The sequence below is a fragment of the Catharus ustulatus genome, chromosome 3 (assembly GCF_009819885.2).
Source record: "Catharus ustulatus isolate bCatUst1 chromosome 3, bCatUst1.pri.v2, whole genome shotgun sequence".
Taxonomy (NCBI): domain Eukaryota; kingdom Metazoa; phylum Chordata; class Aves; order Passeriformes; family Turdidae; genus Catharus; species Catharus ustulatus.
The window spans coordinates 31788878-31815379 of record NC_046223.1 but is presented as its reverse complement, the minus strand read 5'-3'; the positions used below and the strand labels follow the sequence as shown (position 1 = coordinate 31815379).

The 26502-nt window shown below is 39.5% G+C and overlaps 2 protein-coding genes across 4 annotated transcripts in view; both read left to right on the top strand.

Annotated features, from left to right (window-relative positions):
- DNAH8 (dynein axonemal heavy chain 8) overlaps positions 1-2339 on the top strand; it is a 113307-nt gene extending 110968 nt beyond the window's left edge. Inside the window, 2 exon segments of the mRNA XM_033053827.1 lie at positions 1467-1588; positions 2052-2339. Coding sequence (XP_032909718.1) covers positions 1467-1588; positions 2052-2339 — 410 coding nt within the window.
- Positions 2340-13186: 10847 nt separating this feature from the next.
- Positions 13187-26502, top strand: part of GLP1R (glucagon like peptide 1 receptor) — an 81600-nt gene continuing 68284 nt past the window's right edge. For 2 of the 3 annotated variants that reach the window (XM_033055950.2, XM_033055949.2), the window contains exon 1: positions 13187-13356. In XM_033055950.2, the coding sequence (XP_032911841.1) occupies positions 13285-13356 (72 nt within the window). In that variant the 5' untranslated portion in view covers positions 13187-13284. Of the gene's footprint in view, positions 13357-25409; positions 25426-26502 lie in introns of those variants that run through there. The other variant, XM_033055951.2, reaches the window with a different exon arrangement.

Here is a 26502-nt window from a genome sequence, read left to right as displayed (position 1 = left end):
TTTAAAAAAATCAGAATTAACCTCTGAAATTCTTGAATGTTATATGAGTTACCTGTGCTTTGTGATGCTTCTATTCTTACTGGCCTTCCTACTGTCAGAACTGTAAAAAGTACTAATATCAAAATCTATTTTAGAGTCACTTTCAGAAACAGCTGAAGTGCCTGGAGTTCATCCAGTTTATTATTAAAAGATGGTATTGGGATGCCAGTAAAAACATCATTCCATTTGTATCCTAAGTGGCACAGCTGATAAGCACGCTGATCTCTGGTGACTCAAGAGCAGCACTCACAGTGGTGTAAAAGAAGATAATGGACCACATTCTTTTGACAAACGAAAACATTTAGCCTAATAGGCAACAAACCTGAGATATAGATGGTCTTGAACTTTATTATTGCTTCAACCTCCGTGTTAAAGAAAAGGCCAAAAATAGTCCTGCAGCTAGAGAGAGGTTTGCTAAGTACAAAATGTGTGCTATGGGTAGGGGTGAGGGGAGTATATTTGTAGTATTTGTAATACTGCTTACTAGGAAATTCACTGTTAAGTTTGCAGTTCTCTATGTTAACTTCTCCTTCTTGGTCTTGATCTCTATGACTCTCAGTTGCAAGCAATTCTTCATCTCACAGCTTAAAATAGCAGATATTGAGCTTTTGATAACTTCACTGTTGTCTTCTGACACACACAGAAACAACCAGGTATTTGGCACTAGTGTTTCTGTTTCTGTTGCTTTTTCCTTTATAACACATTCAAACCTCTTTGCTGCTCAGTCATCTGTGTTTAAACTATTCAGCCTTTTGCATCTCAAATCTTTCTAATTTCAAACTTCTGTAAAAAAATCACCTAACTTGCTGCTCAGTTATGTCATCCTCTACCTTCATTTCCGCCTGACATCCATTTTTCCCCTAACAAAACATACATTTTTCATTCTTCATAGGCCCTGCATTGACTAGATTCCCCACATTCACATAGTTATTTTATTATCATATTCAGATACATATTTTCTGTTTTCCATCAATGAAACTCATTCTACTTCTTTCATTTAAATCACCCCCACCTTTTAGCTAGGTTGCCTTTACATAAATGTCAGTTCACACAGTGGATAACTTGATGGCCTTTAAATTCTTTCTTGAAAGACACCTTTATCATGGATCCTGTAGTTGATTGCCTTATGATAATTTGTAAGTCAGTGTCCTAACCAAATATTTCTTAATAGTGTAATTTAATAGAAGAAAAAATGTCCATGCCATTTAAAAATATTTTTCTCAGTGTAATGCACACTTATGCCACTTATGTCACTTGTTCCTGTTTTGGTCCCAAAGCAAAGTTTGCTATCATTAGTCAGAATGCTCCTTTTCAATACAACTCTGATTATCTGTCTATAAGTTCAGTGCAGAACCATGCTAATAACTGTGAAAGATTTTATTTTATCATGAGAGATAAATACTAAATACCTGGCTTAATTTCTCAAGGATTCCTGACAGCAATGAAACAAGAAGCCACTCGAGCACATAAAGACTGGGCTTTAGATAAAGTTGCAATACATAATGACGTGCTAAAGCTAACCAGAGAAGAAATCCTATCACCTCCTTCTGTATGTATGACATGCAAAGATGTTTCAGTATTAATTTTGGTATTTAGTTTATATTATGCATCATTGAGTCATTTTGGATTGATAGAGGAAAAGGTTACTATTGTCTTCACCTTAATGTTTTTGCTCAACATAGAAGCCAAATACTAAGTATGAAGATTTTAATTAAGCTAAAAAAATATTTAGTTAGAAGAACTGTTTGATTTTACCACCTGTTAATTTTTGAAATTTATAGTAAACTTTACGTGAAACTTTTTAGTATATAGACTTTATTATAAATAACTTTTGTTGCCCTCCATTTCAGTAGCATTATCTTCTGAAAAAGGATTATATTATAGTTTAAAATGAAATAGTTTGAAGATATTTAATGTCAGATATTTTTACTATAAAACATATATTGTTTTAATGGTTTAAGAAAATTATTATGCTTTATATGTTGTGATGTATGTGCTTACTCTTCACACAGGAAGGAGTATATATCTATGGGCTCTACTTGGAAGGTGCAGGCTGGGACAAACGAAGAAGCATACTCGTTGAGTCTTCACCAAAGATTCTTTTTGTCCAGCTGCCTGTGCTCCATATGTATGCTATTGATTCAACCAGACCTAGGGAGTCCAAGCTTTATGTTTGTCCTCTTTACAAGAAGCCCAAGAGGACAGATTTAAACTTTATTACAGAGGTATTTTTAAGGACAGCAAAGCCTCCAGACCACTGGATTCTGAGAGGAGTGGCTCTTCTCTGTGACATCAAGTAAGCTGGTTTTCCTACTATGACAGAAGAGAAATATGTGGCACATATAACAAATTTAATGTGTAATTCTTCTACTGCTCTTTATTTAGAGGCTACTTGTCGTTATACTAGAAATTGCGTTTCAGTCTTGGCTTACTGATTTTTTTTCTCTGCTTTCAGTAAATTCAGTTTGCCTTGGCTGTTTGTTGATAGTTTTAAAGTAAATCTTTCCAAATAAGTTCATTGCTTGTAGTCTTTGAAGTACGCATTATATTACTTTAAATGGATAGTTGCTTTAATAATGTCAAATAAAATGTTATTAAACCTTAAAAAAATAAAAACTGCTTTTTTACATTCTTTCACATGTACAACTTTTATCTTGTGTTTCAGTGACATATAGTGACAACAAAATTTAAAATCTCCTAGATACAAATTTAAATTCCTAGATTCTGCATGATACATACGTTATTTTCTGCTAGTCTGTAGGAAAATATACCACAGAACAATATATATTTGATCCATATTTTTTGCTAGGGCTTTCTCAGAACTCACTTGTTAAACTAAAAACTACACTAGGAATGTTTGTGTCTGGAATATCTGACAGAGATCAGTATGTTTTCTGTCCAGTTTGGCTGTGTGGGAACAGAAGTAGAACAGTTCCAACTACTAAATATGGATGTTTTTTTAAATTAGAGAACCAGATTATTTACAAGTATAATTATTTTTTCTGCATTTCCTTGTAGCTCTAAAGTGTGGGTTGCAGTCTTTGAAATTACTTTCACAGCATTATTCTGTGATGATACTAAGGAATATCCTAACCATGTGTTTTCCAGACATAATTAGTATTAAAGTAATTCTATTTATTTATTACTAAACAAGATATGCAGTCTAAACCACCTCTTTAATAATCTCCAAAAATATTTCTTCCTTCAGATACCTTTATTTGGCAACACAGTCCATGACTGGACTGTTTTTCCTTTTGCCATTCAAGAGTGTTCAAATGCATCTGTTGAGGCAAAGTGCAGCTATTACTTGACAAAGTCCTGGGCATGTGTTGAGATGATAAAAGATCCTTCCTTCTGCTGGAGTCCTATGGCTTTCTGTTGGAGGTCACCATCCCAGGATGGCCTCTTACAGAAAGTCTGTGGCATATAGGAAATAAAAATACACAAACATTACATCATCAGCAGATTAACAAAAAGTGACATCTCCAAATGCAATTAAGTGAAACACTTTTTCTCTCTCCTCTATAGATTTACTTAGATTCAAATACAAGAAACATGCTGGTGCTGGGTAATTTTTATAGTTTTTATGGTTTTTTAGAAGTTGTACCACAGAACTACATCTGCAAAAAAAGGAAAAAAAAAAATCTGACTTTGCAATTGCAGAAGATTTTTTCCCCAAGTAATCACAACATTGATGATAGAGCTTGAGGTAGGTTGACCAGCAGCTAAGTACCCAGAGGCTTGCCCTGCCCTGCCAAAGCAGAACGGGGCAAAAAATTGCAAGATCGGAAGCTGAAAATAAGGGGATCAAGATAAAGAGAGTTTAATAAGTGAAGCAAAGCTGCACACACAAAAAAATTGAGTTAAGGAATTTATTTACTGCTTCCCACTGGCAGGCAGATGTTTAGCTGCTTTCTGGGAAGAGCCCTAGCACACATAATGGTTACTTGGTAAGACAGATTCAATGAGAACAAATGTCTCTTACCCTACTCCTTTCCAGAAGTCTTCAGTGCTGAACATGATATGTTTATGGAATATCCCTTTGGACAGTTTGGGACAGTTGCCCTAACTTTTTCCCCTCCCATGTTCTTGCACACTTCCATTATACTCACTGCAGGGGCAAAAACAGTTCATATCCAAAAAACAGCACAGGAACTATATGTATTCATTCCTTAAAAGTGTTTTCTCCTGGTCTAGCCTTTCAGCTTAATTACAATGGAGAAAGAGTGTGTAACCTTGAATGCTTCCACTGGTGGAAGATGTGCACTGACACATTTTCAAGTGAAAGTCTATATGTGAAATAGCAGGGAAAGTATAAATTAATGTGCTGAGTTACACAACTTACACTGAAGATGATTTTATTCTCCATCCAGTATAATACCAAGAATAGAGATGAATAATATATTGTTATCTCAGCTATATAAGATATTGCATCAGATTTGTCCCATTCTCTTTCCTCAATACCATGCATCAGTTCAATACTTTCAAGTTACAGTGAATGTCAATTTTCATAGAGCTCTCCAGTTAATGTATGGAAATAATCTGTGTTTTGTGACAGCAACAACCTACTATGTATTCAGAAGACTATTTTTTTGTCTCTGCATGCTCCAAGAATACTTATGAAATATTTTCATGTCCTGGTCATATGTGGGATAGTATTCTTATACTTAATTTGTTTACAGACAGCTCTTCAAACATCTAAAGAGGTGAAGTTAATTACTTGAACCGCAAGTCATTCCTCCCAGCTGTCATAATCTATAGGAATTCAAGATCTGAATTCAAGACTTTTAGCTCTCAGGAATCCTCTATACCACCAGGATATTGTAATAAGCATTCAAATTCCTAAAGTAACTCTAACACTGTTTGTTTTGTTTTTTTAAACTAACTGAACAGAGTTACTCTCTGAACTTCTCAATGCTCATTTGCCATTCAAGTTGTGAGACAGTATTGTGGAGCCTAAACTGACAAAGAAAGGAACACTGTGTCAGCAAAACATAAATATTTAACAGATGATCAAGAAAAGACAAATACTTGAAATATGACATTTAATTAGTCTCTATGAGAGAAGACCTAACTCATGAAGGCCTGTGTTTTGAGAATGTGAAGAAGAACATGTCCAGAATTGGCTTAGTGTATTCATAGTGTGCATTTTTCTCTCCTCCCTTGGTGTCACCTAAAAGAATTTCCTGCCCTTTTACTCTGATTTTCAGAGGTAATCCAAGCCAGTGAGACAAGGGAAGGCATCTACTCTTTCCTGCTTTGGAGCAGACACCTTAATTAGGAGCCATTGATCTGCTGGTACCTCAAGATATTCACTTTTCACAGAACTTTTTCTTCTTAGGTGATGATTTATGAGAAGCCTGGAGCTTGGCTGTGTGAGGAGGTTTCATGTGACAGTGGCTAAGAATTAACAAAAACCATGGAAAAGAGCTTGCAAATGGCAGGAAGGGGAGGATTTGTTTTCTGGCCAGGTTTCTAAATCCCACAAAACCACTGACTGGAATAAGATTGTTCCAAGAGCGCAACATTTCAGCTAAGTTTTAACTTAAATGATTTGTTAAGTCCATAGAATCATTTTCTTCATCTATACCCTGTTTCTGCCTCTAGATTCTGGTCAGCTGTAATCAAAATTTGTTTGGAATATTCATAGTTTATGCCAAGACCCCACTGTTTTCTTATTCAGTAACCTCATTCACTGACCATATCTATTCTTAGTATTTAAACTAATACATTATTTTTGATAGTCTGGAAGAACATCTGGCAGCAGTATATAAGTGTGTGCCTGTTGACACAAATACTGAAAATCAAATGTATGGAATGTGCAAGCCGCTGTTTTAAGTATATTGATGTTTCTGCTAATTTTGGAATGTTTGAGTGTAACTGCATTGTTCTGACAAGTCTCTCATTCAGATTTCTTCAGAAGCCAGTGCTGTTATTTATACTCCTATACACGATAAATACTTCACCAAACTTTGTAAGAGTTGGTACCTATATCTGCGTCACACAAGCAGGATATTCCTGAGGTGAGTCTAGTTTTATAAAAACCAAAATCCCATGTCTTTTCCAGTGATTACCACTGCCTTCAGAGCACCAAGAGCCATGCATACATTAAGTCTTAGAAATTCAGGAAAACTATTTTTTAATTTAGCAATGGTCCATGATAAAGGTCAAATCCAGAAAAAGACACTGAAACTAGAAACATCTTGTTATTTTTATATAGCAGATATTAGCAAGGGTAAATAAGGCACTGCTAACATGTCTGACTCATTTCTATGCCTCTCTATTTCCATTACAATTTCTAATTTATTTGATATAACTATATGCTGGTAACATCATTGGAGACATCAGAACAGTCTCTGACTTACTGCATCGACTATTTAATAAAGGAATGACTCAACCAAGGTATTAGTTAGTTAGATGACTAGGAATTAAGGAATATCCAGGAATACAAGACCCAACTTATCCAATTTCCACTATCTTCACATTCCCAGGTGTCAGAAGGGATTAGTGATTGCATTCCACCTGTGAAAACTTAATTTTTTAGGACTTTAATTATTATCTTACTGTTTGATCTTAAAATTTGCCTTATATTTTTGTATTCTTTATTATGAAGCAAGATACTCTTCACACTATTCCTGTGAGATTTAGTCTTTATCAAAATTATTTTAGCATTTTTCATAAATAATGAAATCTCATCCAAAATTCATCCTTAATATCAGTGCCAACATTTACCTTAATTAACATACAGTTATCAGTATTTTCCACCTAACTCTCATTCAGCTCCAGGGATATGTGATTCCACATTCTGAATATTAAGAAAACACTACCTTTTATTATTTCCAGGACAAAACGACACACCTAAAGTTAATGAATATCGTCTCTGACTCCTTGCCTTTTCCCTTACCTCTGTAACTCCTGAACCTTCCTTGTGGATCTACAACTTCAAATGTCTCAGTATCAATAGACTGACTCCTTCAATTCACCTTGTGCTTCATTTTCCCAAGCAATCATGGCAGGATTCACAAGTAATCTGTCTGCAGTTTCCGGCATATATTCACTACTCAGGAGTTCCTCCTACCACTGTTTATAAGTTTATATTTGATATTCAGGTTAGTCGAGTGGTTGCTCAAGAGATTAACTGATTAAAACCCCAAATATGAATTTCTCAAAGTCTGCTGGCTAATCACCAAAGTGGGATTTCTGTGAACAGCCTCTCAGAGGCAGATGATTATTTCCCTTGCAGACACGGAAATTCAGAGAGCTGTGTTCAACAAGTAACTTTGTCCCTGAGCCTTCAGATGGCCTGTGAGCAGGCTGCTGGACAGCAGTGGAAATGAAGGATGGTTAGGGTAACCCTATCTTTTTAGGGGGATGTTTATGATGTGATAGGCAACAGCCTCAAAGACATTGTGATTAGCAGTTTGTGATCTTCTCACTGAGCACAAAAAGTCAAAATACCCTAACATAAACGGCCATATAAATGGAAGTGAAAGCTATTAAACCTGAATAATTACAACCTAGAGAATTTTATCTAAAGAGTGCCCTTCTCTCTCTCTTTAGCCACAGCCATGATAACACATGGGAAATCCAAGAAACAGGTTCTCAATTTCACTCATTCATGAGGGGAATATTTTGACAGGAAATGCTAGACCATAAAGCTTTATTTCTCAAGAGACACATCCTGTCCCTCTTCAAAGGACATTTTTCTCAAAAATCCATTAGATACTACAGACAAGCAACTAAATGCTTATCTACACATTTGGGAAGCATTTTACTGAGGGGATACAGGTACTACCTATGAGGCATCTAGAAATTCTCTCTGACTCTTTGGAAAAGACCAGTACTGGATCATTGCACAAGATGTTCAAGGCAGTCTTCCTCTTATGTACTGAGGTGTTACTTGGTGGGAAAACACTGAAGGGAGGCATTTAAAAGTAATTTCCTAAAGGAAAAAAAAGCTACCGCAACAAAAGAGGAAGATGGAAGAATAATATTTCAGTCAATTTTATTTAATAAAGAATAAGAAGACATAGTTTCTTCCTTTGTTCTGTGGGTCATTGCTTCCTATTTTCTTGTTAAAAATGAGGAGAGAAATTGAATTCTTTGCTGAGAATTTCTTACCATTATTAATTCATCCTAGCAGCCCTCTGTAGTCCAAAACACAATTCTTAACAAAGCTTTTTGAACAGAGGTTTTTAATATGGAAATTTTGAATAGGAGTCAGGGATTTTTGGTAAGAAATTCAAATTGTAATAAAAAAGTTATTTTCTATTATATTACAAGACTGCAACTAGCTTTGACATTTCTAATTCTATAATTCTAAGACTTTTTAAATATAGGAATGACTGGATCATATTCACAAATTGGCACAGTCATATGAATTCTTTAACATTTTTTAAGGAAAATATTTAAATCAATTTCTTCTTTATACGACACAGAACTGTATTGTATTGAAATTAAATACCTATCTTAATTATTCCCTCCATACAATCATTACAGAGAATAAAATCCACAAAGCATCTAGACTCCAAAAGTAAATACAACTACTTCAGTTCATTATGTAGTTTAAAAAACTTAAGTAAAACCAGAATTTATATTTGCACTCATTTCCTTGTTGTCATCAAGAGACGTATAGCCCAAAGTGCACAAGCCATACTGTCTGATAGCTGAAAAATGGAGTTGTCCATTACCTGTAATCACATCCTTATGTCTGGAAAAACAAGTGAGCAACAGATTATGTTTATTCATTCTGAGTCTGCATCTACAATTATGGAAACCTGGTTGATTTCAACCCCTGCATTCCACCGTGCAGAGCCACCAAGACATTTCATGAACTGAGGATATTGTCCTACGTGTAGGCAGGTAATATAAGTAATAGAATAATTAGTACTTAAAAGCACTAAATTAAAATTACCGAGATTTAATAAAAAATGTGTATTACAGTCAGCAACCAGAAGAAATTCTTCTGCTTCCTAATGGCCTTTAAAAACATTTAGAACTTTTTTTACATTGATCTGTCACATAAGTATTTGCAGTAGTTATGTTCCGATTCAAAATAAGATAATTTTGAGTTTTACTAAGAAGTATAAATTAACCCAGAGTTCAGGTTTCAAGGTGTAATTCATGTAATTTGGTATTTCCAAAGATACTGAAGTATATATAGCTCCAAGACTAAACATTCTTTCTAAATACCAATGTACTGTAATCGTGACTGTGGCTTATATGTTTGTAACTTTCATTTGTATAATCCTGCCCAGAGACATCTTTTTTCTTTCCCCAGGAGGCCCACAGAAGGATTCCACTTAGATAAACTTTTAGTTAAGAAGGTATTGACGAGAGTTACAGTTCCACAAAAACCATGCAAATTCAGTGATTCAACACTGAAATTCTTCTTTTTCCTTTCGTAAGCACATATTTCAAATTTTTAAGTGATTTATTTGAGTTACTTCATAGGTGCTTCTTCTCAGCTCAGACACTTTAGCTTTTATTGATCTTGGAAGGATCTTTACCGACAGTTCCTCTTAGCATTGTAGAGAAAAAAAATGAGGCAAAGCACATTCACTGCTGCAGCCCACTACAGGTGTGAAACACAACAGCAAATGGCCCTTGCCTTTCAGGCACTTGGGCAACACTTGTACAGCCACTGTACAGGGCAGCCACTTCCTCCAGTTTTCATTTTAATCCTGAGTCTCAGCAACACTTAATTCTCCAAATGTCAGCAACCCTGTACCCTGCAAGTTTAAATACACCTGTACAAGGTAAAAAGGAATCAAATTCCACTGAGAGTTCAGATCTATTTGCACTGAGATCCAAGAGTATATCTCTATCCCAAAGTTAATATGAAAGATGATGTTTATAAAAGCTAGTAGTTACTGGTCATGGAGAAGCACAAAGTGGATAACTTGCAGTTAAAACTGATAACATTCCTTAGGATACTGGCTATGGCAGCTTAGGAAAATGTCTGCTACCCAGCAAATGTCACAGCAGAAAGACACAATTTCTCTGTGACAAAGACTTTTCCTTTCAGAAAGTTTCAGAGACAAAGCACTCAGTCTCATGGGAGAGGGATGTTACTTTCTGCATATACGAGTCCAGTGGTGACAATTTTCAAATAGCAGAGAGCCCAAACCCCTGAGAAGGCTTTGTGTATTGCCTGCAGTTACGTTTATGCCATCTCCGCAGAAAGGTATTATCAGGGGAGATTATTGAAAGAGACACTGGACTTTTGCACAGTGCAGTTTTGTCCTCAGAACACAGTCAATTGCATTAAGAATGCTTTAATGGTCACAGAAGGACGACAACCCCTGTGTTGCAGTGTAACTGCAAGGCAGCACCTCCTTAATACATGAGAGGTCTGCTCCAGATGGAAGGTAAGGGAACAGGAGAAGGAATTACAAAGTCCTGCATTTTAAATAGTATCTGCAGTCCTTCAGCTACAGAAAAAGAAGTGCTTGCCTCAACAAACAAAATCCTGAAGTTCAACAAAGCTTCATCAACTCATTGCATTTTTTTTAAACTAAAAGGATCACAGCTCCTTTCAAATTTGGATAGTTTCATTTTAATGATTCACTTACTTTCAAACTGTTTTTTTCTTACATAATCATTGATAAAAGATCAAGTTAAATTTTAATGTTATTAAAAACATGAACAAATATAACAAAAATCCAACAGACCTGGGACTGAGAGACAACTTTCAGCAGTATTTCCCCACAAAAAGATTTGAATTTATTGAGTAAATACTTTTCCATCTCTAGGAAAATGACATGTCTTTTAATACAGTCATTTCAGTCAACAGGATTTTTTTAGTCTTGTGATAATAGCTTCTTAATGGGTACAGTGAAAATGCACCTGTTCAGACTTTACTCTGATCTACTTTGGTTTTTTCCTTTATTCATATAGATAGCACTAATCTATGTGTTTTGTTAAGAGTATAGAAATTTGGCAAGAAAATAAACACCTTTGTGCTCCAGCAGGTCCTGGGAGATCAGAGGGTCTGACTGCAGCTGGGATCTATTTCTGATTATTATCAACTTGGCCATCAGTCTGGTCATGTTCAGTAGGAACTTCCACGAGCACAGATTTGCAAATATTGCAGTTTCAACCCTTTAGGTCTGGTTGTGGTGAATATGAACTTGTTCAATCACAGATCCAAAAATAGTGTGGTTTAGTGAAGCAGTAGAAATACTGATTCAGAATTGACGTTGATAAATTCACTTGATGAAATAGAGATATATTAGTAACAACAATAATAACTGTGTGCAGAAGCTTACCAAAAAAGGCGTCCTTGCTTGGGAGGAGGGGAAAGAGAGAAGAGAGGAGCCCATCAATGGTCTCCAAAGTCCTTGTGGGTCTTCTTCCTAACCAAGTGATGTTTCTACCCTGCTTGTACACAGCCCAATCTTATACCCCTTCTCCCCCTTCTGTGTATCATGATCTAAGGGGGAATTGAGAATTATAGTCATGTATGCAGCAGCATGTACTTCCTTGAGCTTATTAGCACATGCAGACTTTGCCTGTTAATATTTAAATGTCCCTTAATTAAGGCAAGAGTGGGTTTTCTGGCCATGGTGCCCTTCAGAGTTCTGGTTACATAACTTTTCTCTATTCTGTGCATTCTTTGGAGCCTAACCAGAACCATCCAATCTCCACAGCACCTGCTCCTTCAGCCATCTCATCCTTTCTTGACATTGGCCATGCACATCTCCATCCTCAGGAACAATGCAGAGTCCACGGTGTAGGCTGTGATAGTTAAGCCTTAGTCTTTGCCTGGCTGCTTGGTCATCATTCCCTGGTATGATGTCATCATGCCTGAAGAGCTACCTTGGATTATTTCTGGAAAGCAGAGATATTCTCCAAAGTAAAATTCCTACTTCCAACAGGATATATGTCACCGTCATAGCCCTGATGAGGTTTTTCAATGGAGGCATGAGTCTACCAAGGTCTGGCAAAAGCAGCTGGTCCTCTGCTGCATACGGGTGCTGGGAATCATCTCAGGAGGAGAAGTCTTAACTGGAAAACTTAAATTATAAGCCTGGTTCAGAAACAATAGAGAGCAGTAGAGACTGGCATGTGAAACAGGTGCACCATGCTAAGGCTGGTGGTGCTATCCAGGTAAAAGAGGTTTCTTTCTCTTTATTTAAAGGTTTCTGTTGCCTGGCTTGGAGGTAGTAATTTATTTTTTTTTAATCTTTATTTTCTCTCATTTTAAAGAAGTTGAAGGAAATATCTTTTCAACCTTCAGTTAAACAAATCACCATGGCAGATTCTTTCTTTCTGGAGTTAGCTGTTGAGATATAAATGCTGCCCTGGCAATTCACACTCTGAGGAATGTAATGATTTCATTATATCACAGCATCGATGCTCTAACTAGTTGCATTTCCAAAGCATCAGTCCGATGGTGTGTTGTATTTGAAATTAATACATATCATTAATATTTAAGCTATTAACTTGTTTATATTCTAGCTGCATCTAACTAACCAATGTGAAGTATTTTCCTCACTTCCTGGTTCAATTTTGAGCTTTCCTTCTAGCTCTGATGGCTTTCTTCCAGTTTCTGTGTAGAATGACACCAACTATAGGTGCTTTAGTACAGGTTTAGTTCTACCAGTCAGTGCAAGGTGAATAAGAACAGTAATATGAATCTAGCACAAAGCAGATTCAGAGCCTTCTTTTGCTAGGAAAATAAGTATTCTAAATCTTCCAGATTTACACATCATACTACTGCTGGGACTGACCTGTGCCCCATCTTCAACTTAGAAACCAAGCTCTGCATGCAGCTCTGCAAATTCAGGTTATAAATGGATAATTGCATTCACTATTATTAAGCCTAATAAAACTTGGACGTCACGAACAGCATGAAGGTCACCAAAATGCCCAAGCATGAACAGATTCAGAGTAAAATAAAAGAAAATAAGAAGTTGAAAAATGGGGGACGGGATCTCAGAGGCGCTGCCTCTACTTTTTTTTCCCCTTCCCTTCCCTGACACAACCCTCGGCGCTGCCGCCTCCGACACCCGCCCGTCCGCCCGCGGATCGCGGCAGCTCCACATCCGCGCCGGGCGGGGCCGGGCCGGGCCGGGCCGTGCCGTACCTGGACCAGCCCCTCTCCGCCTCCTCCTCCGATACAAAAGCGGCCGCCGGAGCTGTGGGTGAGCCGCCGCCGCTCCGCTGTGCGCGCTGCGGAGCATCCACGGGGAGCGGAGCCGGAGCCGAGCCGGACCCCGCGCATGGGGGCCGCCCCCGGACATGCCCCCCTCGCCGCTCGGCTTGGCCGTGCTGCTGCTGGCGGCCGCGGGAAGGTCGCTGCCGGTGAGGCGGGTGAGTGCCTGCGCCTGCCCCGCGGTGCCGCTCCTTTCCCGGCCGGGATCGCCCCGGGCATCCCTGCGGGCTGCGCTCCCTGCGGTGCTGCCCTGGCTGCGCCTCGAACACAAGTCAGAAGTTTTCAAGCCGTCACTTTTCGGGCGCCCCCGCCAGCACTTGCAGCACGGGCCGGCGGGGCTGGAGCGCCGGGAATTCTCCGTGCGCCGGGAATTCTCCGTGCGCGGGTCCCGCCGGGGGTCTCGGCGGGCGGGCGTGGGCTCAGGGCGGGCGGGCCGGGGGAAAGGAGCGGAGTCTCTGCTGCTGCGAGGGCATTGCCCGCGAGGTAATGCTCCCACAGGAAATAACACGCGTGTCTGTAGTGGCAAACAAGCGTAGAGCCGTGGGAAAACCAGAGCAGGGTTCTGGCGGGGGACTGTAGGGTCGGCTGTGACACAGCGTTGAGGGTGGGAAAGCAAAATGTAAGCAAGCGGAGGCGGTGGGGGAAAGGGAAAGGGGCACGGAAGGGGTAATGGACAGAGGAGACTGACTGTGGTTTGGCGAGCTGGGGACTGAGAGGCAAGAGACCCTGATGGGGAGGGATGGAGGTTACAGCGTTGGAGTGGCAGCAGGAGGCTGCTGCTGCAGGGAGAGCAAGGACAGGCTCAAAGCTGGTGTTGTGGGCTGCAGAGGTCAAGGAAAGGACAGTGTATCTGATGATGGACCAATACACTGTTCAGTTTCTTTCCAGTTGCTGAAAGGTTTTGAGGTTATAGACTTCTACAATACAGCCCTAAGAGGATCTTTTAATGCCAAACTGGGCCTAAGCCTGTAGAGTTGTCTAAAAAGTTGGGTTTTCTTGGTGAGTTTGTTTTATTTGCTGTCTACCTCAAACTTTTAAAGGTGCTCTAGGGAAAATTCTAATTCGGAAAGTTGCTTCATTGTTAAGATGATTAAATACAAATAGGGGCCCCAACAGGCTGGGAAGCTTCTATCTGTTGAGGTATTTGACAGGCTAAATCCCTGAGCTACTTGAGCTTCAACCACAGAGCCAACTAATAGTGGAGCTGCCAGTAGAGAATCAAAGTGAAGTTCATTTCTGAGCTTGGGGTCGTTCTTTATCTGGATGAAGAACTGGGAGCAGGTGAGAAGAAAGAGGCTTCTGTGGGCTCAACACTAACTGTAGTCATGCAGCAAAACAAGTACTTTTATAGCCTTTTCTGTCACTAGAGGGTCTTATCTGACAACTTCTCTAGAGCAGTGATTGTGCTTGTTGTATGCTGAGAAACTGAATAAAGTACTCTGCTCAGTTGTAAGTGTACAAAAGTATGAGATTTTAGCTATCTGGATTCTGTTCTCAGGTTCAGTTTATAACAGTGTTAAAGGTGATATTTCAAGGAAACTGGAAATACTGCACAGGCAATACGGGTAGTAGAATCTGTGAAAGACAGGTGTGAGAGGAAGGCAGAAAGATGTGATACAGAGTTGATTAAAGAAGAATTTCATTTGTGCTCTGACTAATGTTTTACTTTGACTTTTTCTCCCCTCACCCCCTCAAACAAGTGAGGAAGAGAAAGGGAAGAAGAGAAAAAGGGAAAGCTGAGAAGGTACATAGAAGGAACAAAAATTTTAGTCCAGAGTTTTTATGAGGTGGCACCACTCACATGCCACGATCTTAAATGCAAGATGATGGGTAATTCCTAGGTCTAGGTCCTCTTACAGCACTGAGGGTAGTAAACTGACCAATAGTTGGTAGCACATGGCTGCATTACAGAATCTCATTACTAATGGCAAGCTTGTGTCCTTTCCCTGTTTGGCCTTGAGCAGTGATGCCCTGCTGCTGAGAGAGCTGACAGGCAGCTGGCCACTGGTTCACTGCCATCCAGCCCTCTCTTGGATTTGGATTTCAGATCCTGTTTTTTTGTGTAGTACTTTTGCTCAAAGGTTTGATAAGATAATCTCAAAGAAGTAGTTCAAATATCAATGAAGAACAGAAAAGAGCTGTGCCACAGCTCTGATTCGGGTTGTCCTGTTCTTCAAACTACCCCCGATTTTGTTTCTGAGGCTAAAAGGGAATAATAGAGGTGGTCTGGGTAGAAGTAGAAACAGATGAATTCTGTGGAAAGGCTATAGATATTTTGCTGTCCTCACCTCTTATTCCTGAAGTGCTCTGATACGGGAATAGAAAAGCACGCATGTAAATATCAACACTGTGTGTGGATGTATGTATGTAACTGGTGCTCTCAGTTTTGTTACTGAGGCTTATTCAGACACAGCAGCCAGCTGTTCTCCCGACCAAGAGCATGACTTTGTTAGGTTGCAGGTACAGGGTTAGGGGCACATATAGTTAGTTATTGCTACTTGCTCTCCCTTCCAAAGCCGGCCCTGGCTGCTTTCTAGTTCTGCATGCAGAATCTGTTTCTTCAACCTTGGGTGTATAGGACTGAGTATTTGCCTCCAGGAGGGCTAGTTTTGAATTCTGATAAGCTTTGAGGAAAAGATGCAGTGTGTGAATGGGTTTTAAAGGGCTTTTAATGCCTTGCTAGTTGTTGTACTCTGCCCTTGAGGGCATGGAGGTCTCCAAAGTGTTTACATGACCCAGCCCAGACTTGCAGGACCATGCCTGTTTTGACTTCTTGTCTTCTGTTACGTGCCCTAATGCTGAGAAAAATGAACTATGGTTCTGACTACCACTGTCCTGCAGATCTGTGTTCTTTAGAAGTCATTAGGGTGGGAAAATGGCTGTAGATAGAGCTTGTCTGAAAAACAGAAGTGAACCTGTAAACCAGTGACTTCTTGCAGAAGTGAGGAAGGTGAGTTGGACTGCATCTTGGTTTACTGGGTCTTCACCCAGGTAAAAAATTCCTCCATTCGTATATTGGCTGGAAGTTCGGACTTACTCCTTTTCTCAATTTTCTGCTCCCAAAAGCTTCATAGAACTGTTTTTTTCTTTGTTTGTTTTTGTTGTTTTTTTGTTGCCTGCACTCTGAAAATGAAAATATGCTAGACTAGCATCAGCAGCACATACTGGCAGAGGTATAGAAGGCAGTGGAGGAAAGAGTGGACACTGACACTGGGCCATCTTGCTGTAGTTATTATTCAAGGATACTTGGCTGGCTTCTAGGTAATGGGCTGCTTTCCCAGGAATATGGCCAGGTTCTTAAAAACTTAATATTTGTAGGCTACTCAAGTTCATTACTATATTGTTATGGTATAAAACTTAAATTAGGTGATTGTATTATATAATTCAATACAGATTAAATTGCTATCCCAAGTGACTAAAACCTTTATGTATTCATAATATAATGTGGGGAATTTAGTTTGTTTTGTTTAGAAAAAGCTAATTTTCTGGAAACTTTAGAAACCTAGTGACAGTGTGTGTATGCTATGTAGCCAGATGGCCTAACAAGGCAAATCTGATCATACATGTTAAAAAGATACTCATTACACTATCCCAAATGTAACTATATTGAAGGTGGGTGGGAATGACACATGGCATTTCAGGCTTAAGGAACCTGGGACAAGAGCATGTAGTGACAGGACAAGGGAGAATGGCTTCAAAGTGAAAGACTAGTTTTAGATTGGATGGTAGAAAGAAATTCTTCACTGTGACAGTATTGAGGCACCGGAACAGGCCCAGAGAAGTTGTGGATGCTTCATCCCTGTTAGTGCTCAAGGCCAAGCTGGATGGAGCTTTGAGCAGCCTGGTCTAGTAGAAGGTTTCCCTGCCCATGGCAGAGGGGTCGTAACTAGGTGGTCTGTAAAATCTCTTCCCAACCAGGCCATTCTATGGTTCTGTGACCTCCAAGGGCCAAAGGAAACGACTACATTTCACACAACAGAGCAATGACTTGGCCCTTGGCATTGTTTAAAAGCTATGATGTCTGTTTCAGGAAAGTTAGTGAAAATTGGTGAAACAGCTCTTAAATCCTTCCCCCTATTTCTCTAGCTGTGAAACCACACTGCAAACTAGGTGACAATCTGAGACAAAAGTATTTGAGGGAAAGTGTAGACAGATACAACTAGGGTTGGAAGGACAGGTATTATGGCTGTACAAGCTCATGTAGGTAGCTTTCGTTTGTGAGAACTTGTGTTCTGCAAGTGATGGAGCAAAACTAAACCTCCTGCACTTGAAGATGTGACTCTAGCTGAGAAAGTTCAGTGAAACTGGGCCTGATACACAGAACATAAACAGTTGTCTGCCTTCTGTCAGATTTTTAAAGGTATTGTATCATATCCTGTTTCTGCGAGCCTGTATAAACAGGGCTTTAATTTGCTGCATTGATTGATTGCCAGTTACTTGAGAGGACACACCAGGAGGAGCTGTTATCTCTGAAATCACAGGGCCTTCACTAGTTTTTAACTTGGAAATAGTCCTTTTCAAAACGGATTGCTTCCTTCTGTAGTGCTGTAGGGAAATGAAAGCTGTTATTGTCTTCTTTCATGAACAGCTTTTGCGTTTCTGTGATTAAACCAGTGTATGTACTGCCACCAAGGCTGCCTGCTCAAGTTTCCTGGTGCAGTACATCAGTTCTATTAGTTCGTGTCTTAGCAAAAGTAAGTGTACACAATAGCAGGTATGGCTCTGTATTGGAAAAAAAAATTGTCAGCCAAGTAGATAAAAGACCTTTTATTTAAGCTCTACAATGTTTTTCTTGTGAACAAATTAAAACATCAGGCAGGAATTCATTTCATTAAATAAAACTTCCTAACCTAGCTACTGCAAAGAGGCAGAGTTTATTGCTTGCATCCAATGCTTCCCATTAGAAGAGGGATAGTGTAAGCGGTATCTAAGGATCTCCAGCTTGCCAAATAGAAGGTGACTGCTTCAAATGTCATAGTTTCTTATGCAGCAAATTTGAACTTACAAAGGGTGAAAAAGTTTGGTGGTGGTGGCTGAATACTGTTCTTTGATGCCTTGTTTTGTTCAGTGGTGGAAACTGGTATTTATGAATTTCAGCCACACTGGGCTATGATTACTGCATTCCTGTGATCCCTTGCCTTGGTGTGAATGTGGACGAGCTTAGGAAATACGTGTTGATTGTCACAGGCAGGAGGACAGTCTCCAGAAAAAGTTGCAGCAGCAGCATCATGGTCTGTGGTTTGCAAGCATAAACATGAAAAGCCCAGTGCTTCCATTGCTGAAGGAATGTAGACGAGTCTACTCTTACTGACAGGGATACAGACCCACGCAAAAGGAAATGCCCTGCAGTTTTACTGGGACTTCAGTAAGCCTTAAAGACAGTGTTCCAGGGATAGTGTGGCACATCTTTGTGGAGGAGAACCTGTTTAGATTTCTACCACTTGTCCTCCCCTTAATCTTTATTGTCTTGTCTTCCCAAAGTAAGCTGCTGTTGCCTCTGATGTACGTGAATGAATCGATACAGGTTGCTTAAGTGTGACCTTGATAACATGAACAGCTCTTTCCTACATGTTTGCATGAAACCTTGTGAGCAGCCCCTGCCCCAAGGTCATATATGGCTTCTTAATAGTCTTGCAAGTACTGCACTTATTGTATAGAGAAAATAGAGACTTAATTTAATTGAATGAACAATCAAAAATATGGTAACTGTGTAGAGGAAATTGCAGTTTAGACATGTGAAAAAGAATGTTTCCTTCAGCTGGTCATTTTACTGACTATATATTTTATTGCTGTTTCACCATAATTGATTGTTAATAGATTGCTGTCTTAGCGTAGTCTGGTATTGACTGCTATTTTTCTTGCAATTGATTGCATTTCATTGTTAGTTCACCTTCTCACCATCTTTCTCCTCAATTGTTTTATGCTGGCTTTTAGAATTGCCATATTTTTGTCTTGTGCTTTGTCTGTTCACTGAGCTCATCTGCATTCACCCGTTCTGTCTTGCCTTGTCCCACTTGACTGCCACTCTCCCAGTGCCTTCTTGGATGATTTCAGGGCAGTTTTTGAAGCTTGGATTCTATTACTGATAGACAGTTTTATCTATGTGCTCTCTGCTGCACTGTAGGACACCTCAGGAAAAGGAAACTGCTTGCTTGCTGTGCCTTGGAAGCAGCTAAAGAGTTGGGACCTTTGTAGAAGAACCTTTTTCCATGTGTGAAACTATGAATCCTTTGAGCACAACTTAGAAGCTTGTGGCTTTTTTGGTCTTGGCTTTTTCCACTACCTTCTAGTTTTCTGGTTCTTTAGAGAAGAAGTAAGCATGAGTTACCTTGTCATCTGAATTTTAATTGGGGTGTATCTGCTCACCTCTTACCATTGTTCAGACTCCTTTTTCCCCTGTCCCTTCTGTAAAACTGCACTGCTTTTCTCCTTTTCCCCCACCTTCCCAGCTGCCCCTCTCCCCATGAAGCAGTGTCTTTGTTAGATTTAATGAATTTAGGGCAAACAGGAAGGGGGATGTGGGGTGTGTATATGAACACATCTTCATAGGGCAATCTCTGAAGTCTTGATCTCTTTAAGACTTTCATTTCTGATTAGGATGCTTTGGTAACTCCTCTGACATCTGGAGTTCTGGTGCTGCTCAGTACATAAGTCTGGAAGTAGAATCACACTGAAAGACCTGGCATCAGGTAAACGAAAACACTTGTGTGAGCAGCCTGAGGGAGAACAGTGCTGTCCTATAAATCCTTCTCTAAATGGGAAGAATGATGACCACTGAAACTTCTGCACTGTGTGTCTCTGGTGCAGGGCAGGAGTGTGCGGAACTGTGCTCTTACACCAGAACATGTATTTGTGGCAGCATGAGTAGGCTGAGACTTGCTGTTATGTTTGGACAAGCCAAAAGCAGACAAGAAGTTCAGCTGGCAGAAGAGCCCTCCCAGCTGCTCTGGCTTTGCTTAGGGTGGATATTTCTCTGGTGCTTTGAGAGGCAGTCCAGCTACCTGTGAGCATGATGTATGTGCTGAAGAAAGTTGAAGAATGGATGTCAAGTTTTACGCTGATGTCCACCAAGCTCTCAATACAAAAGTATTTGTGTTGAATATTTGTACAAAAGTAATTCCAATGAAATGGGTGGATTGCACCACTTAAAATGAGGTTATTCCATGATATGTAGCATTAATCTTCCTTTTCCTGAGTTCTGCTAACAGTAAACTTTTATATATTATAGGAAGCAATTGCTGTATTCTTTCTTTTGGTAATATTTCTACTCCTGTTCTGCTCCATATATACCAGCACTGCTCATGTTGTGACCAACATCTCCTGGATACTGTATTCATCCTTACGTATTATTTCATTGTGAAAACTGGTTTTTCTTTCTTTTTGCTTAATGCATATTCCAGTTCAACTGCATCTCAACTTTTTTAAAACTGAGTTTCAGAGAGTTTATTTCTTAGGTAACCAGAGTCAAATTTTGCATATGATCATCTCTTTTAGCAATTCAGTCTTGACATCTGAAAGAAGCCCTTATAAAATGAGTGTCATTGGGATTTATGACACTATGGGGTGTGACTGGGGATGTAAAGGACAGATGACAAGTGACTTCTCAACTGCAAGAATGGGGCCACAGTTCTCCAAGAACCTTATAGAACAAATAAATCAGAGGATTGCCTGATTACCTTTGATGGGTGTCAAAACCTGTGACCACCTTCAAAAAAACCAAACAAACCAAAGCCAACTTGAAAATCACTCTAAAACAGAACTGAACTTTTTAAAACATTGTTTTAAATTTGAAATTTACTGTAACTTTATAAGGCATTAGGAAGATAGTAGATGAGGGGGTATTCTGTGTCCCTGCAATTGCTAAGATATTATCACCAAGTCCAATGTTTTTCAAGATGACATAGTCAGCTTTTAATGAAGAGCAGAAAGGACAAAGGATTTGGGCTCAGTTAGATGGGAAGACTGTTTTTAAACTCACTTGCTATGTTTGAGGTCATGTATGCACAAAGCATACAGGAAAACATGTAATGCTCATGTTAGGAAGAGCCTTGGTGGATGTGGCTTAACATTGTGCTCTGTGCTGCAGTTCATCTCTAAAGCCCCAATACTGGGGAAGGGTTGGAGACATTAGAATAATTTTCTCTTAACTTCTATTTAGTCTCCTCCTGTGATATTTGTCTCTTTCCTAGTTTTTCATTGAGCAGATGACAAATCCTAGGCACAATGTGCCATGTGTACTGTCAGCAACCCAGCAGGTGTTTTTGCTCTCTCCTGCGAAGGAGACTGAACTATGAGTCTCTGAACTATGGCAGGTAAAGTAACAGCAGAAGACTTACAGTAATTTCACGATTATAAGCCGCACTGAGTATAAACCGCACTTCCGGGTTTCAGCAACTTTTCATTCTTTGTCCATATATAAACCACACCTGATTATAAGCCGCACGTTACAATACAGAGTGTGATAAAAGGTATCTATTCTATCACCATCTGTTGAGGGTGGGGGCAGTGATCCTTATCTCAATGGCAGATATTCTGCTAATGGGCCATCCATTGAAACCAGGCGGGGCATTGTTCTTTATCTTTTCACAACCCATCCTCCCTCCAGCGAGTCATTTTCTGCTAATGGCCATTGAGTCCCACTGTGTGACTGATAAAATTACTGCATCCCATTGGAAGTTGCTCCAGCCAGGGGGAAGAGCCCAACATTTCTTACCAAGATAAAAACAGAGGTTTTGGGACACTAAGGGAGCCCCTTTCTCCACTGGACTCCAGAGGAAAACCGGATTTCTCCACATCACCACTGGACCTCCGGAGGGAAACTGCACCTTGTACAGGAGCACTGCTCCAACTGAATCACATCTGTTACTGCAGGAGGATGCAGCCACCATTTAATGGGACTGCTACCAACACCCTGCCTGACGGGGTGTCAGGTTGTACTCTGACTTTGTCAGGGTTTGGAGTTTGTTTCTTTGTAGTACTGTATTTCTATTTTAATTTCCCTAGTAAAGAATTGTTATTCCTAATTCTCATATCTTTGCCTGAAAGCTCCTTGATATCAAAATTATAATAATTTGGAGAGAGGGGGTTTACATTCTCCATTTCAAAGAGAGGGTCCTGCCTTTCTCAGCAGACGCCTGTCCTCAAACTAAAACAGCGACTTTTCGTTCTTTGTCCATATATAAGCTGCACCTGATTATAAACCGCACTTTGGGTCTGGACCAAAATTTTAGTCGAAATGGTGCGGCTTATAATCGTGAAATTACTGTAGTCCCTTTGGGTGCTTGCTACTTACGCTAGTTCGCTGCTTCTGCAGGTGCCTGGTAGAAATTCTGAAGTATGAAGTAGCTGAATGTAACTACTATGTTGTGGTTATAAAAAAGTAGTTTTTGTTACCTTTAAGAACTTCTGGGAGAGACTGATGTGCCTGGTATCTGCAGTCCTCTTTTGCAAGAGTCATTTCCTGACATGCAGAGGCTCTTGGAAAGGCAGTAGCCTCTTCATAGATCTTCTGCAGGATGGAAATTGCTGACTTTGTTTCTCCTCTGACGTGTCTAGAGTGTTGCACAGAAACTACTGAGGAGTTGCTGTAAGTCATTTTGATACAGAAAGGGTTGGGTGTACAGAAGCATTGAGAAGTATCAGGTGTCTTACTTTGTCTAATTGGAGTGGGAAACCAGGAAGCTCAAAAGGCTTCATTTATAGGTTACAGAATGTTCTATTCAATGGCTACTTTATGAAATTATTAATTTATGTGATCTTTGTGTTCAGGCTCAGAGTAGCACCTTGAGAGCAGGAATAGGGTGGCACAGCAATGTACTTGTCATGTTTGCAAAGTCTAGAAACATGTTGCCTTTATGGCTGGCTGTGACTTCTCTACAGACTGATCTTGGTGCTGAAGAGGTCTGTACAGAGAAATCCACACTTTGTGCCTTTCAGAGAGAGTGAGAACAAGCATCAGCACTTGAATTTTTCGCTCTGTTTCAGTTTGTGAAATTGAGTGGGAAACATGAAGTAGGAGGGAACACACCAATAGCTAGGAGGGTAACAGCCTGTCTCTTATGCCTGAAAATCATCAGAGGTGCTACTGCTGTTGTGGAAGGAGCCAGACCCTGTAAAGCACTTACACTTCTTCCTAAGTCACCTCTAAAAGGATATTGATAGAGCTGTGGATGAGTTACAAATAAGATATATAGCTATGTATCACTAGATCAGTGATAATCACTTAGGTCAATCTCCATCTTCTTCCTTCAGTCCCATTCCTCCCAAATAAAATTGTTCTGTACAAAGTGTGTTATGCAGAATGAATTAAGCTTTTAGTTTTTATCCCTTGGGATGGGAAAATTAAAGGGGTCTAAATTTGGTCTAAATTATTTGAAATAGCAATTGATCTTTGTTTTTGTCAGATACTTTGGTCTCTCTAATATACTGCCCTTTTCATTACCATTTCTTAAGACAAATTCATCAAGTATCATTTGAAATTCATCACTCCAAGAATAACAAAAAGATCCTATTCCTTTTAAACTCAGTGACACTGCAGGCAGAGTACACTCTGGAGAGAAAAAAGACAGGATGCTATTATGTGCTGTTTACAGTGGCACTGTTATAAATTGCACAGCAAATAAATTGTGTTTGTAGTGGACTTCTTTCAAAAAGCCCTAAATCCTTAATATGTATAACCTCTCTAAATGAAATACAGAACATCACAGATGGCATGGATGGCTTTCAGTTATAAAGGTAGTCAGAAACATCCTGTTCAAACAGTATTTCAGAAAATGAAATTCCAACACATTTATTGTTGTGATAGATGTGCTTTAAGCCTAGATCTTGGCAATGCTGTTTATTAGTTGAATTGAGTAAAAGTTGACACAGGAAACTTGAAAACCTGCCTTCAGTTGCATTCAGCTTTGCTCCCTATGGGCTTCCAAGGGGCAGCAATTTTATCTTTTAATTAACTATAGTTAGAGGAGAAACTTGTACTAGAGGAAAACTGTAGAATAATGATTCTATAACTATTCGGTATGCTCTGTATTTGTTCATTGCTCTTTGGGGATTAGGACACCTGGTGGTAATGAATAAGGCTATTAAAGCTTTGTAAAATAAAACTGGTTTTATTACTAATAAGATGTAATGATAAAGGAATGTTAGCTTAATAGTTTGAACTCTTAACTTAATGGTCTTGCAATAGAAGTGATGGTTTTAAATTGCAGGAAACAAAGCTGGAGTTGGAAACTGCATTTCTTGATTTCTGACTTGTTTTGATACCTAAATGACACTGGAACCACAGAATGGCTAAGGTTGGAAGGAACCTCTGGAAACAATCTGGTTCAATCCTCTTGCTCAAGCAGGGCCACTGAATTATTTGTGTAAGGTAACATCAATGCCATTGAACTGTCAGAACTCTGTATTTCCTGATCTGTTTTCCTACTTGTTGCTTACACTAAATGAGTGGTGGGACATCCTGTAATGGTTGAATGAAGCTTTTGTCTTGTTCCTTGCTCCTGTCTTCTTTTGCACTCTGCCACCATTCATCCATCTTAATTAGCTGTAAACTGAATTTACTGTGGTATTTCACCAGTCTGAGCTTTCTTTCAGGTGAAAAGGTCAATAAGTCTGTCCAGTAGATTTAAAATCACCTTGGATTGGACTCAAATAGACCATTGCAAGATCACATCAGCATTTAAACACTGAGTAAGGAAATAGGCAAATGAGTACATGGATTAATCTCTTCCCCTACATATTAATTCTAGAGGAAGCTCTTATATTAGTAGACTGTTAATTTTCTGTAAAAGAAACCTTGTGTTGGTGCAGCTTTGACTTCTGCTTGGTTTTTGCAAAAGGGTGTCACAGACTTTCCAAATGTGAGCAGAAGTCTCATCTTTGGACCTTTACTGTGATTTTCCAGGATGCTCTTCCTGGAAGGGTGATAGAGGGGTTTTGGTGCGGGTCTTTTTTGTATGTTTGTTTTGTCATGAGGGGTGTGTATGGTGTATTGTAGAAAACTCTTTATATGGGGAGAGGAGAATGTGGGGAGCAAGCTGTCCCTCTTGTTGCTGTAGTTGTCATGGTTAGTCTGAGCAAGCAAGGGAGAGGTGCCAAGACAGTGGTTGCTGGTGACAAGGAATCTGCCTGTGACTTGTGGCTCACTCACAACTTTTCTTTTTAGCTGATATGATGTTTTGACTTTCAAATAAAGGCTTTCTTCAAGAACTAGACAATGGAATACTCAGGTGAGAAAAGAAGCAGAGGCGTCTCAAGATTTGTTAAATGTCTTTGTAGCCCCTCATCAGGTTTGATCTTTTAGTTGATGATGAGAAATGTCCAGATTTGGGCCTTGGGAAAGTTTCCTTTTTCTTTTACTGTATTGCGTGAAAAGATTTAAAGTTGCAGACTTCTATTATCTTGCTCCCCTCATTTTAGGGAGTCAGGTGAGTAGAATTGCTGTGGTTTTACATATTAATTATTGAAGAGGGGAACGGAGTACAGTGTTGCCTTACATTTGCATAGGAAGTAGGAGTTGTTATCACTCTTGCTATTAGAAATGTGTGTGTGGAGATAGTCCATTTGGTAAGATGACCCCTTCCTAATACCTGTTATGGGGAAGGAATGGCAGTGCTTTCTTCTCTGTGTACTTAATTCACCAAGTTGGTGTGTTTGAATACTAATATGATGTATGCCTTGGAAATAATCTGTAATAGCTACAGAAAGCAGTAGAGGAGGAATTGCTTTTTATATTGAGTCAATGTTGAAGGACTGTGTTTGTCTGAAAATATTCTCAGTTCCTGTATAATTGATTACTGGTGGAGAAGGGGTTACAGCTGCACAGAAGAGATCTTCATCAATGAGACTGTTTGTACTATTAAACAGAGCCAGGCACTTAGTAACAAACCAAGCTGTCAGTCGGTGCTGCACATACTACTGGCAGAGCTTGAAGGCTGTAACACTGGGAGAACAAAGCTAATGTAAACATCATTTGTAGTTCATGAGGTTAACTTTATACACTTTATGCTCAGGCTTTCCATGATTAGTTTCTTTCATGTCTATGTTTTGTATTGCCTGTTGTATGTGGAGTTCTGAGGTGTTCAGCACTTTGGTTCACAACCTGGCTTTAAGCTATGCTGTGTTGTTTCTTTGCTCTGCTGTCTTTGAAAATACTCTATAGTTTTTCTTCAACAGAAATAGTTACAGTTCTCTTTAATCGTGGCTTTGCCATTATGGCTGAGCTGCTTTGCATAATGTCTAAGTAAAGCCTTAAAGAAAATTCACATTTTTGAGTAATTCATTAATATGCCTGTACTGTATGGAGG